The 11,933-nt window shown below is 43.4% G+C and overlaps 1 protein-coding gene across 1 annotated transcript in view; it reads right to left on the bottom strand.

The window, feature by feature from the left end:
- Window positions 1–2,913: 2,913 nt before the first annotated feature.
- LOC146856883 (interleukin-18-like) overlaps window positions 2,914–11,933 on the bottom strand; it is a 152,177-nt gene continuing 143,157 nt past the window's right edge. Inside the window, exon 5 of the mRNA XM_085647342.1 lies at window positions 2,914–3,442. Within this exon, the coding sequence (XP_085503468.1) occupies window positions 3,224–3,442 (219 nt within the window). The 3' untranslated portion in view covers window positions 2,914–3,223. The remainder of the gene's footprint in view (window positions 3,443–11,933) is intronic.

Here is an 11,933-nt window from a genome sequence, read left to right as displayed (position 1 = left end):
TTTAACTGGAAATGTTGCAGGATTTGATCACATATCTAACGTAAACAGCAGAGCATAAAACAATTGGATACACAAAGAAACATAACAACAAGGCCCAGGACGAAATTTCAATTATGTTGGCATAGTTTGTGTAATTGGGGGATTTTGGTTACGCTTGTTACACGAGATCCTGAAAGTACCCCATTTTGCCACCTCACATTACTACACCGTGTCCTCAGCAAAATTACAGCATTGGGAACATTGCAAACGACTGGAACGAGAGCAGCCATTTTTCAAGGCACTTGCTTTTCGGCACTATTGCTTTCATCATTAAATGCTCTCTCGTCCAAAATAAACATTAAAACATGTTTCAGGTTAAATAATATCACTAAAACGTTGGCTCTGCATTTTGTGTAATTATGTTTCATTTCATGTATTTTTCCCGGAAAAGTTGTGTGATTACGTGAAAAAAATTATGCAACTTTTGCACACAGCTAATAACAGCACAAGTAAAGCTTAACAGGGCACAATGCAATAAACCTACTTAAAAAGAACACAATACAACACAACATCATATTGCAATAATGCAGCTCAAAACATAGCAGCAAAATAAGACATTAAAATGCCATACAATATATGAACGCAAACATTCTTGTAACACATTATCACTTCCAGGATCCTCATTTCATATTGAAGCAAGCACTACCTTAATTCACCACAAGTACATAAAATAGCGACATTCAAATGTATTTTTGTAATCCAGCCCTGTATCTTAACTTAGAGGTTTCATCAGGGGAGACATCTGAAGGCCGACTTTGCCCTTCCTACTTTATAAGCATTATGGATAGTAATTGCAAAAAGCAATTACCATCCACAGTTCCATTAAAATGAACTGCCTTGGCCTGCCTGGAATGACGTTCGCAGAAACGGACGTCAGGAATTTTTTCTTGGGCACATGCACTAACGCGTATGTGCCAGTTATGGAAGTGAATTGTCAGTACCCTATAGGCTGACATGGTGACGGCCCGATAATCAATACTTGGGGGTTCCCGGGACTGCCCAGTATTACCTCAATGTAGCATCATGTTTTTAAAGCAGCCCCGGCTGTGTACAGTATCAGCCCTGTACTATCCTGGGCCTGCCTGCCGATTCCAAGCTAACTCTCACCACCACAGGGTGACGTGCTGGGAATGGGAGGGGTTTCAGCATTTGCAAGAGGACTAGCAAGCTGTGAAAGACATGACCTTTCATCAGAAAATTTATTTTTTGGACTGTAGAAAAAATGAGACCAAAATTGCCATCTTTACAGACTTTTCCTCCTACTCTGAAGCTTCAATTTCGACCAATTTCGTACAGGAAAATGACTCCAAAGACACTTATTTTAGTTCCAAAAGTGATAATTCACATGCAATAATCATTTACAGTCAAAAGATTAAACATTAAAAAATGACCATTTCTGACCATCTGGAGAAAGTTCGAGAGGTCCGGGGTCATCGTTTTTCATCAGAAAATTGATGTTTGGACTGTAGATAAATGATTCAAAATGTCAATAGGATTGTGCCTCATTTTGAATAACTACTTTTTGAAGCCTCACAGTGACCAAAATTGCCATTTTTACAGACTTTTCCTCCTACCCTGAAGCTTCTATTTGAACAAATCTCACGCAGGAAAATGACTCCAAACACTCTTATTTTAGTTCACAAAGTGATAATTCACATGCAGTAGTCATTTACAGTCAAAAGATTAAACATTAAAAAACTTAACATTTCTGACCGTCTGGAGAAAGTTCGACAGCTCCGGGGTCATCGTTTTTCATCAGAAAATTGATTTTTTGGACTGTAGAAAAAATTATTCAAAATGTCATTTGGATTGTGCCTCATGTTGAATATCCACTTTTTAAAGCCTCACAGTGACCACAAATGTCATTTTTAACCTCTTCAGTGCCCCGCCCTTTCCCCGCCCTGTGCCGGGCGTTGCATTTGCGGGCGGGGTTCATGACGAGATAGTCTCGTCATGGACACAGCGCAACCGCGCTCCATGACGAGACTATCTCGTCATGGGCACTGAAGGGGTTAAGGAAAAGAGGTTGCATTAAAAAAGATTGCTTTATTTACAAGGATTTACAGATATGGGGGCCTGTGATCCCTGTGATGTAGGCAAATCTTAGTGGATAGCAATTTGAAAGTCATCTAATTAACAAGCATGAGGTAAGTTGAATTGTGACCCATTGTGATTCGGTATTTTGTGAACTGAGCTATTAGTACGCAGGTCGGTTCGGAAAATACCACACTGGTAACAAATATACTGGTAGGAAATTGCGACTAGTGTTTTTTGCCATCAGTGTTTAGAACATGTGGGCCACAGTTCAATTGTCAGTAGCAAGTTCCGCCCATCCCAATGCTTTGCCATTTCAACTATATGTCTTTAAAAAACTGGGATCACAATACTGTGCATGCAGAGGTGGAGAGCTGCTATCACATGAAAGCTCCCATATGCGCATGTGTGTAAGTATCAAACCCTCTAAGGGTAGAGTTTCACCTAGGGTATAGGTAACGCTGAAGCCAAAAGAAAGCCTTGGATCACTCCTTCTCTGTGTCATGCAATATGAGGACAAATGTAATTTATTCAGATATTTAGGAGATCCTGTATCATGTTGAGAACATGTAGCACAATGATTACTGCTAAAATTTGTGACCTTTCAATAACTCATTAGTTTGAAACCCCTTCAATATTCCCACTTGTCGAAGCAGGGTGTGTGTCCTAATTCTCAGGGGCGTAGCTTCAGGGGGCGTGTTTGGGGTGTTACACCCCTCTAGTAAATGTATATCCTGATAAATAGTTGGGTACAGGTGCTTTCAGTCTGGTATGGTGAGGTGTCTGTCGGATTTTTCCAGCAAGTTTTTTTCATCCACACAGACAAAAACGCACACATACTTTCTTTCCCTCTTTTATTAAATTCCTTAAAAATGTTGGTTATTTTTGGACAATATTGTGTTTTCTCTCTTTGTACTTCTGCCAATCTGCATTCCTCTCCCATTCCATTGCACCCTGCTTGTCATATAATGTATTTTAACATTATGTGCCAGTGTGATTGTTGGAGAATCTGAAGCTCACCCTCTCCCATTTTACTGACTAATCTACGCCCCTGCTAATTTTATTAAAATAACTCTAGCTTGTCTTACGTTTGACAAATCCCACAAAAACGGGTTGTCTCAAGAAGTCTAAAATGCGGTGCGGCACTTCCTTAGTTCATCCACTCTGCATTGACCCTCATTGTTTCATCAATCTCAGACTGTCCTTCTTTCTTCAGATATAGGCTGTTGCTTTCGTCGAAAGAAAGGTATAGTCCCTCCTGCAGTGAAGATTCAAACTTGAATGCATTCGGTGTTCCAGCACTAAACAATTTTTGGTAGAAAATATACTCGCTTTTTGTTCCCGTGATGTTCTTAGGAGGTTCACCTTCCTAAACAGAGAAATACATAGATTCATTTAGTTTGCAAATGTCACGTAACACTGCATTTATAATAATAATCACGTCATTCATGAAGGTTTATCAAATATGTTTGCACCTAAAGAGTAGCTCTACTGTTGGGTAAATAGACTAAATGTTATTGCTTATTGGTTATTGAAAATCTATTTCTCATAATAATCATGCTCTTACCTTTCCTCAAATAAAATTATGTAAAACAAAATGTAAAAATGATTTCCCCTGTGCCATGCCTAATTTAAGCCTGTTGTTGCAGGTGGTGCCCTCCAGCACCTATTTCTGGGGACTGACACTTACTTAAAAATAGTTTGATCCAGAGCAAGATAGAGAAAAACACAAAAGCGGGAAAGTAGGAGGAAGAGCAAGACAGAAAAACAGTAACAAATGGAAAAAGCAGGAATAAAAAAGTACCTGCAAGAGTGAGATAAAGACGCAGGCAGTGTGGGTGATGGATTAAACAGGAAAGTGATGGAATCAAGATGATGCAGCCTTTCCATTTGGTACCCCAACCTTCAATAGCATCAATCATTGGCTTCTAAGCAAAACCTTGGGCACTGACACGTATCCTTTTACAAATTAAGCATGGTCTCTGTGGACTCTAAGTTGCTTTCCTGAAGTTGGTGAGATTTTGAGGAGTGATAGATGTAACCAAATTGACTGTGAATTGTTATATGCAATGCCGCCATCTTGTTTTTTTAATACCATCCTCTGGTCTGCTGACTATAGCTCTTTTTAGCACAATCCACACCCTCTCTTCCTGCCTCTATTGCACAATTGAACTATATCAAAGTACGCAGGAATGCTCTCAGTGGTGAATCAAAGTCTGCTCTGCCAGTTAGAGGAGTTGTCGTAGATGGCCTGCTGCTGCTGTTTGAAGCCAATGTAAGCTACAAATGTTACACCCCAAATGATTCAGAGACTAATGCACCAAAATATCAACACAAAATACTCTATTATTTTAAATTAATTATTCTTATTTTTTTTACCCAAAAACCAAAAGAAAAATCGACAGCACTACAGTGTTAAAGCCATCTTAGGTAAGATATAGGCAAAACTACATAGCTATACAGTGCCAACTTCATATCAATCACGGTTGCAAAAGGGTTCCACCCATTCAGTTCACCCAGATCTTTTGCTTTTTTCAATCACCTGGTTTTGGACTTTTTACTGTGGGTGAGTCTTACTTCCTCTGTTGCACCCATGAATATGATATGGTAAATGGACTGCACAAGTTTACTGTCAGTGCCCACCTTTTAAGATAAGGCCACTGCGACATAGCTAGGGTAAGGGGCACCTAGACACGTATGCACACACACGTGCGGGCTGCACATGCAAAACTACCATTATTTGCAGCCCGGTAACTGCACACAGGTAGCCAGATACACAGGGGACACTGAAAGATTGGGTATTGACCTGAGGTAGGCTTTATAATATTAGTGTGCACTCATGGGTAAAGTTTTAGAAATTGGGTCTTTAGTTGGCAGAGGTATGCATCCTGTCCAAGTAGGGACCACAATCTTAGCAAGGGTTAGTCACAACACAACCTAAATTATCCTGTGCTCACCCTCTGGTAGCTTGGCACAGAGCAGACAGGCTTAACTGAAAAGGCAATGGGTAGTAACACAGTGAAAACACCACAAAGGACTCCACAACAGTTCAGAAAAATAAAGAATGACCATATGAATAAAACAAGACAAAAAGGAGAAAAATCCAATTTTGTAGAAGGTAGAGGGGTGGGGGTTGACAGATTTTAGGCATGTCACCTATGCAAGGCCTTTAATGGGGTAGCAATGTCAAACAATTTGGTTTTTGCTCATGATTTCAGGACCCCAGGCATTATCATGTCTCCAACCTACAAGGCATCAGGAAATAGCAGTAATATTGATTTTATATTACTATCCCAGGACCTTGCCCTGCTGCTGAGTGATTTTAAAGTGAGGGCTTGTCGTGTTGGTGATCACAAGCCTCTCACTTTATAATTCAAATTTCAGCTTGCACTGGAAAACAGTTTGTCCAGTGGGTGAAGCACCTGACCAAATCCCCATTACCTGTATTTTTATACGCAGATGATAATGCTTTTATTGCAAGAACTGCTAACGGACTTCAAACGCTCTTGTCCAATTGAGGCACCTCTTTTCCTGCCTTAATTAAAGAATTGCACAGCTCAGTGATATAGACAAGAGATAAAAAGTGAGTCATAACGCAGCTTTGGCGAACCCTCCAGTCGAATGAATACTTGGTGTGAGTTGAACGTTTCTCACAATCCGCACTTTTGCCGATGTGTATCACTGCAAGCGGTGAAGTGGGTCAGTTTAGCGCTTTTTGAAAACTTAACTTCTTCATTATGTTCCACAGCTTGGAGCGATGGACCATGTCAAAGGCACAGAAGAGGTCCATGAAGACCGGGTGATTGGCAACCTCTCCTAGCCTTGAGATATTTCCCAATATTTAAGAGCAAATTTAAACTTTGCTCCACTGTGCCCAACCCTGGGCAGAATCCGAACTGAACATCGGAGAGGATATTATTCTGCTGAGCCCATTCCTCAATCCTTTGCTGTATTACCCTTCTTAGAATTTTATCAGTGCTGTCCAATAACAAAATTGGGCGTTAGCAACTTGGGAGGTCTCTACACCTCTTTTAAAAATAGGAACTATAACAGCATCCTTCCATGATGGAGTCACTGGGCCTTTTAATTGCTGCTTTAATAACATCAGTGATCAGAGTCTCAGCAGACACCTAGTTAGTCAGCCATTCCCTCATGGGAGTGGACACACATGCACCCCACACCCATCATAGGCGTCACGAGTGACGTGAGCCTGATAATAAAAGAGCCCGGGTGCACATGCTCGTGTCCAGTTACCAGTATCATACTATGGTGTCTGTGTGCCTTATTCCAAGTTTGTGCGCCTAGCACCCACTATTCTACAAGGGACACCTATTCCAAAATCAGTAGAGACAATTTTTCGTTCCTCTTTCATATTAAGTGCCTAGCAATAGACACATATGGCGCTGGGGTCTGGGGGTCTGTGAACACCATGCAGCCGCAAACAGTGGAAAATGCAGCTTTTCATCAGCCTTGGTGTTCAGAAACTTTGGATTTTATTAAAGACACAGAGGCTAATATTATTGCAATCTCCATTATTGCCGTGTGGGGTGGAGATCTCCACACAGAACGATATTAGCGGTGCAGGCATAGAATTCTGCATGTTAATTGCATTTAGTAGTATGTACGTAGTACAAGTGTAGTACTACTTAATGTACTACAAAATGTGGATAGGCCCCAAAGTATGCATTCAGAAGCACTTTCATATGACAGTGAGAAGTAAAATGAGCTTCAAATTATTTCTGGATTCTGTTTAAATCGGACACTGAGATCAGAAAGATGTATTGCATACCAGTGCTTAATTTTACGGACCATTTGGTGGGCCCAAATGGTCCGTATTTTACATTCTGCACACTTCATGGAGGCTCTATGGTAAGTAAAGTGGTAAAGTAGAGGGACATTGATAAAGTTTAAATGTTAATGTACATTTTAAATTAGAACAAAATAAAAATGCTACTAACTTTATTTTCAAATACCTAATTGATTTAAGTACATTGCATTAAATTAAAATTATATTTTAGAGATTTATTAACAATATATTCCCACCTCAAAGTAAAATGCTCATATTTATTTATTATGCATTAAAAGTTACAAGAACATATTTATAGAATTAATTTCAATTAATGTATTTCTGTGAGTAAATATTACAATCATTTTTAATTAAAAAGATAAACTATTTTATAATAAAATATTTATTAACATTTAATTTTATTAGCATTCAAATAAAGTTGCATATATTTTTGAAAAGTCTAAATAAATTAAAGTATTTTGACATTATTTTCTAAATGGTTTTATTTTAAGTCCCTGTCTCCATTACTTTTTTATGGGAGGGTGTTGCAATACCAGTGTTTCCCCATATGTGGTGTTGGGCCTATTCCAGTTGCGAGTATAAGTACATTTACTTCTGCTTTTGCTCCTTTTTGTCGCAAGTAACTATAGAAGTGCAGTTTGTAAATGGCAATGGCCTTACTCTTTTGTAGGTGGATGCATATCCATCACTAAACCCCTCCATATCCCTCACTTAAAACCTCTTTGCTCCTCCCTTATGCCCTCCGACTTAGTAGAAGGTATACCCCATTTGCCAGCCACTCCCCTATCCTTCTCTCATGTACTACTGCTAAAAACATAGCCATAAGTGTACAGAGATCTTCACAGTCTGGTTGGACATTTCTTCTTACAAAAGATAGATGCAGTAGCTGCATAAGCCTCCACACCTCGATTTGTGAATAGCAATTTGTTACACATGAGTAGTATTAATGTAAATGCAGTTTGTGAATGGGCGCCAAAATGTATAATTTTATCTGGTGCTCGTGTGCGGCTTGCTAATTCCCTTATACCAAGTTGGTGGCATGTATAATTGCAACAAAAAAATAATAACTCTTCGAGTGGCCTACCCATTTTTCATTGTAGCATTTAGAGCTGCCGGAGTTTTGACAGTAAAGCCTTTATAAATGTATTTAATCATGCGATGGGGAACTAATACTAATAGAATAAGACCCTAATGTCATGTTTGGTACGTAAAGTTTTCTTATAGAGGCATTCAAGATTTAGTAGTTGCATTGGCTTAGTTCAAACATCAGCCTCCACTTGAATGGGACCTAGGATTGTACTAGCCCCATGCCGCGCTTCAGATTTAGATTAGTCCATGTCGATATCATTTGACACAATTTTAGCATTTCTTTATTTCACTACAAGTGCACGATTTAAAGCTGTACATTTCTATATCCTCTCTCTGGAGGATGATGTTTTTCTAAGGTTGAGACCATATTTTGTAGCTTATGTTTGCAAAAATTGTTTTTCCAATGTATGGCTTAGATTTACTAAGGGTTGTATGGCATTCACTTTGCACCTCACAATTTTGGGCTACACCTCCATAGACTTTTATATTGGTAACTACATCAATAGACTACTTTATGTCGGTTTACATTGCTTGGTGCCACTTAAGCTCTTTTAGAAGAGCTTAGTAAATAACCCTCTTACATTTTTTACATGGAATAATTATTACAAACCTCCTGCTTTCGCAATATCCAGGAGTATTGTAAATAGATAGATAAATATATTAAGTGCAGTTGACGTAGTTTGCTTTGTTCTTTTGGCATTACACTGAAAACTGCTCTGTTCTTTGAAGCACAGACATCCATACTGCACCTCACACATAAAACGTGCATATAAAAGAGCAGCTTTTGGAAACAGTAAATGAGAACTGAGAAAAAAGGGAATTGTACAGTGGAAAATAGAGAAGCTGTGCTCCAAGCAGGAGCGTGGAAGATGTTGCATTCAATGTGAAGAGTGAGGAAACTTCCACCTTTTTTGTGTAAAAAACTGAGGTGATGCCCAGACTGTAGGAAAGGAGGGGGCGACATGTAGATTGTTTTTTTTCTTTTCTTATCTTTTTTGTTATTATTTATAACATTAACCGAAAACACGCAAACATGCGCAAAGAAGAAATGAAAATAAAAGAAAAAAGACGAAAACTAGAAATACGAAGAAAATATATATTGCCAAAGGGATTTGGGGGGCAGCCGACCGGAGGGAGATCTGCCTCCCGGGGTTTTTGGGGAAGTGGTGCAGTTCAGAGGACTGCATGGTGGGTTGGGCTACTTTTGAGCTAGATGGTAGCCCAACATAAATAGCTTCCATTTTGTGTGCCAGCCAACATTTTAATGTGGTGACCCATTGGCTGGCACACTCTTCTTCTTTGTCCCTTTGTACGGGGTTCTCGGGTAGAGAGGTGTAGGTTCAAGCAGAGCGTAAAGTTAAAGGCGATCGTATTCACCTATGGCGGACAATTGCGTTGCACAGGCTGTTCGCCTGCTGGTGGCTGCAGGCAGGCTTGACCTGCTGAGGGAGGCCTCTAGTGGGACAGGCCGCCCCCCCATGGAATACTGCCAGCAGGGTGGTGGCTGGTGTTCTGGCCTGCGTGCCAGACCGCAGGCCCCAAACATTGCCCCAGGTAACAGGGAGGGGTGGTTGCATGTGGAGAGAGCGGCACCTCATGTCAAGAAAGAAGCTTTCGACCGGGGCGGGGGGCAGGGTGACGTGTCGGCCGGGGCTGGGGAAAATGGGAAAATGTGCCAGATGTTCCCCCCCCCCGAGTGGCGGGAAGGTCTCGTCTGTTAAAATAATGATGGAAGAAAGCGTGGCCTCCGGCTACTCAACAGAGGCATCGCAGTATGCAGCAGGGGGAGTGGCCACCCAGCGGGAGGCCTGCAAGTGCCTGGCGAGGCGTCACATGGAGGAGATAAGGGCAGGGCCACAGTTGAGGAACCTGCGGGCCCACCTGATGCCAGGAGCCGGGAGGGAGGGACTTTGCGCAGGGAAGAGCAAGGGTTGGAGGTGAGAATAAGCCACCTCAGGGCACTGAGGGCCCCCGAGGCCCCTTGGCCTGAGGTGGATTTCAGGGACGTTTATGTGCAGTGGTTTCAGGAGGAGAGGCAGGGGTGGTGACCTCTGTGGGGTCCCAGTAGGAGGGGGGAGTCAGGGGGTAAACTTGGAACAGGACTCTTTGCTGGAGAGAGCCCCCATGGGGACTAGAGAAGGGTTGTCTAAGGGTTTTTCAAAGGGGGCCCCCGGGGAGGGTACACCACAGCCTAGACCTGGGGTTGCGGGGCTGGGGTGTGCTGGCAGGCAAGGGGGGGACTGGGTTCTTTGGAATGGAGCAATGGTGAAGACCTGGTAGGAGGGGGAGGGGGATTAGACCAATGCGGCGTCCCCCTGCCGGCAGTGGGCTGTGAAGCCCCCGGGTTGGGTCTATGGTACATCGAAGGGTAGGGGAGTATCGTTAGCCCCACGGTGTGGGGAACGAGTTGAGGGGACAGGTGGAGTTGAGGGGCACCCTCTTTCCCGGGGCACTAGTGCCCCCCTAGGTACTGTGGCTTGTCAGGGGCAGAACTGACTCTGGGATTTGGCTGGACCAGCACACCGGACCATGTTCCCTTTTTGCAGGACGACGCACGTTCGGTGGGCCATGTGAGGCTCGTTGGCCCCGAAGTGAAGAGTTGGCAACACCCTGCGTGGCTAGCTGGCATGCAACATTGGACAGCAAGATCACTGCCAAAAGTGGGTACAGTGCAACCCCTGCGCTGAAACGGGTGGAAGGATCTCGAGCATACTCCACCTCCCCGGAACAAGGCCATACATTTACTGCATCCGCAATGGTTTGCCCCCCTAACAGGGCAGGGCAGGTTTATGGGGATGGCGCTGTAGAGACGCACACAAGGCTAGAGCATGACAGCTTGGGAGAAGGGGAACTAAGGGAAGAAGGAGAAGCTCAATGGTGGGAGGAGGGAGAGGTGGGGGGCTCCACTAACATGTATCTTAGCTTCTTCCAGGAGGAGAGACTCCAGCGGCACAAAGCGGTGCCAGAGGGCCAGGATTTACAGTTGGTGGCGAGGTGGTGGGCCACAGAGCGGGCATTGACACTGGCACCAGGTAAGAGGGTGAAGCAGGCACATGTACTTAGGAAGAAGCAGGGGGTTGGGGGGCACCTTCAGCAGGGAGCCCTGCATGCGTTAGGTCTCATGGGGGTGGAGGCCAGGGAGCCTGCAGCAAGTGGGGAGGCTCACAAGACTATGGTAGCCATTTGGGTGGAGGCCGGGAAGCCCCACGCCTGTGGGGAGGCCCACCTATGGAAAGGGCGATGTGTGCGGGACACCGGAGTGGGGACAAAGGACCCACCAGTGCGCACGACGCAAAAAACATCACCTCCAGCAGAAGGGGTGGAATGCAAGGGACATACTGGGGAAGAACAAGGGTGACCAACAGGACTCTGGGGTTGAAAAGGAGAGCATAGAGCTCAAATTCAAGAAATTACTGTACATGGGGCTAATGGCACCAACAAGGAACTACAGAGAATCAGGCAGGGGCACCCCGGAGGACCCAATACGGACAGGGAGGGGGTTCTGGTCTGTTAGAGGAGCACATAGACCTTGAGGGAAAAGCTCATACACCCATTAACATTGAGAAATTGGCTTTTTGGCTCTCCTTTTACGACAGGACTGACGATGCTGCGGTTTTGCGACAGGGGTTTAAGGAAAGTTTCAGGCTGGGCTACAATGGCCCAAAAGTTTGCCGTTGGGCGCGCAATTTAAAATCAGCAGCAGAACATCCTCAAATTGTTAGAGAAAAATTGTTGAAAGAATATCAGGAAGGGAGAATGGCAGGCCCGTTTGACACGTGGCCCATGGATTAGTTAGTTGTGTCACCTATCAGGGTAGTGCCAAAGAAGGAAGCATAGCAATATCGCCTGATTCAACACCTGTCATGGCCAGAGGGCAAGTCAGTGAATGACTTCATCCCTGTGGACCAAGTGACAGTGACCTATTCGTCGGTTTATGTAGCCCTAGCCTTGGTGGAGAAGGTCG

The sequence above is a fragment of the Triturus cristatus genome, chromosome 3_2 (assembly GCF_964204655.1).
Source record: "Triturus cristatus chromosome 3_2, aTriCri1.1, whole genome shotgun sequence".
Lineage (NCBI taxonomy): Eukaryota > Metazoa > Chordata > Amphibia > Caudata > Salamandridae > Triturus > Triturus cristatus.
Note: the sequence above shows the minus strand (reverse complement) of the source record. Positions and strands in the feature narration are given on the sequence as shown.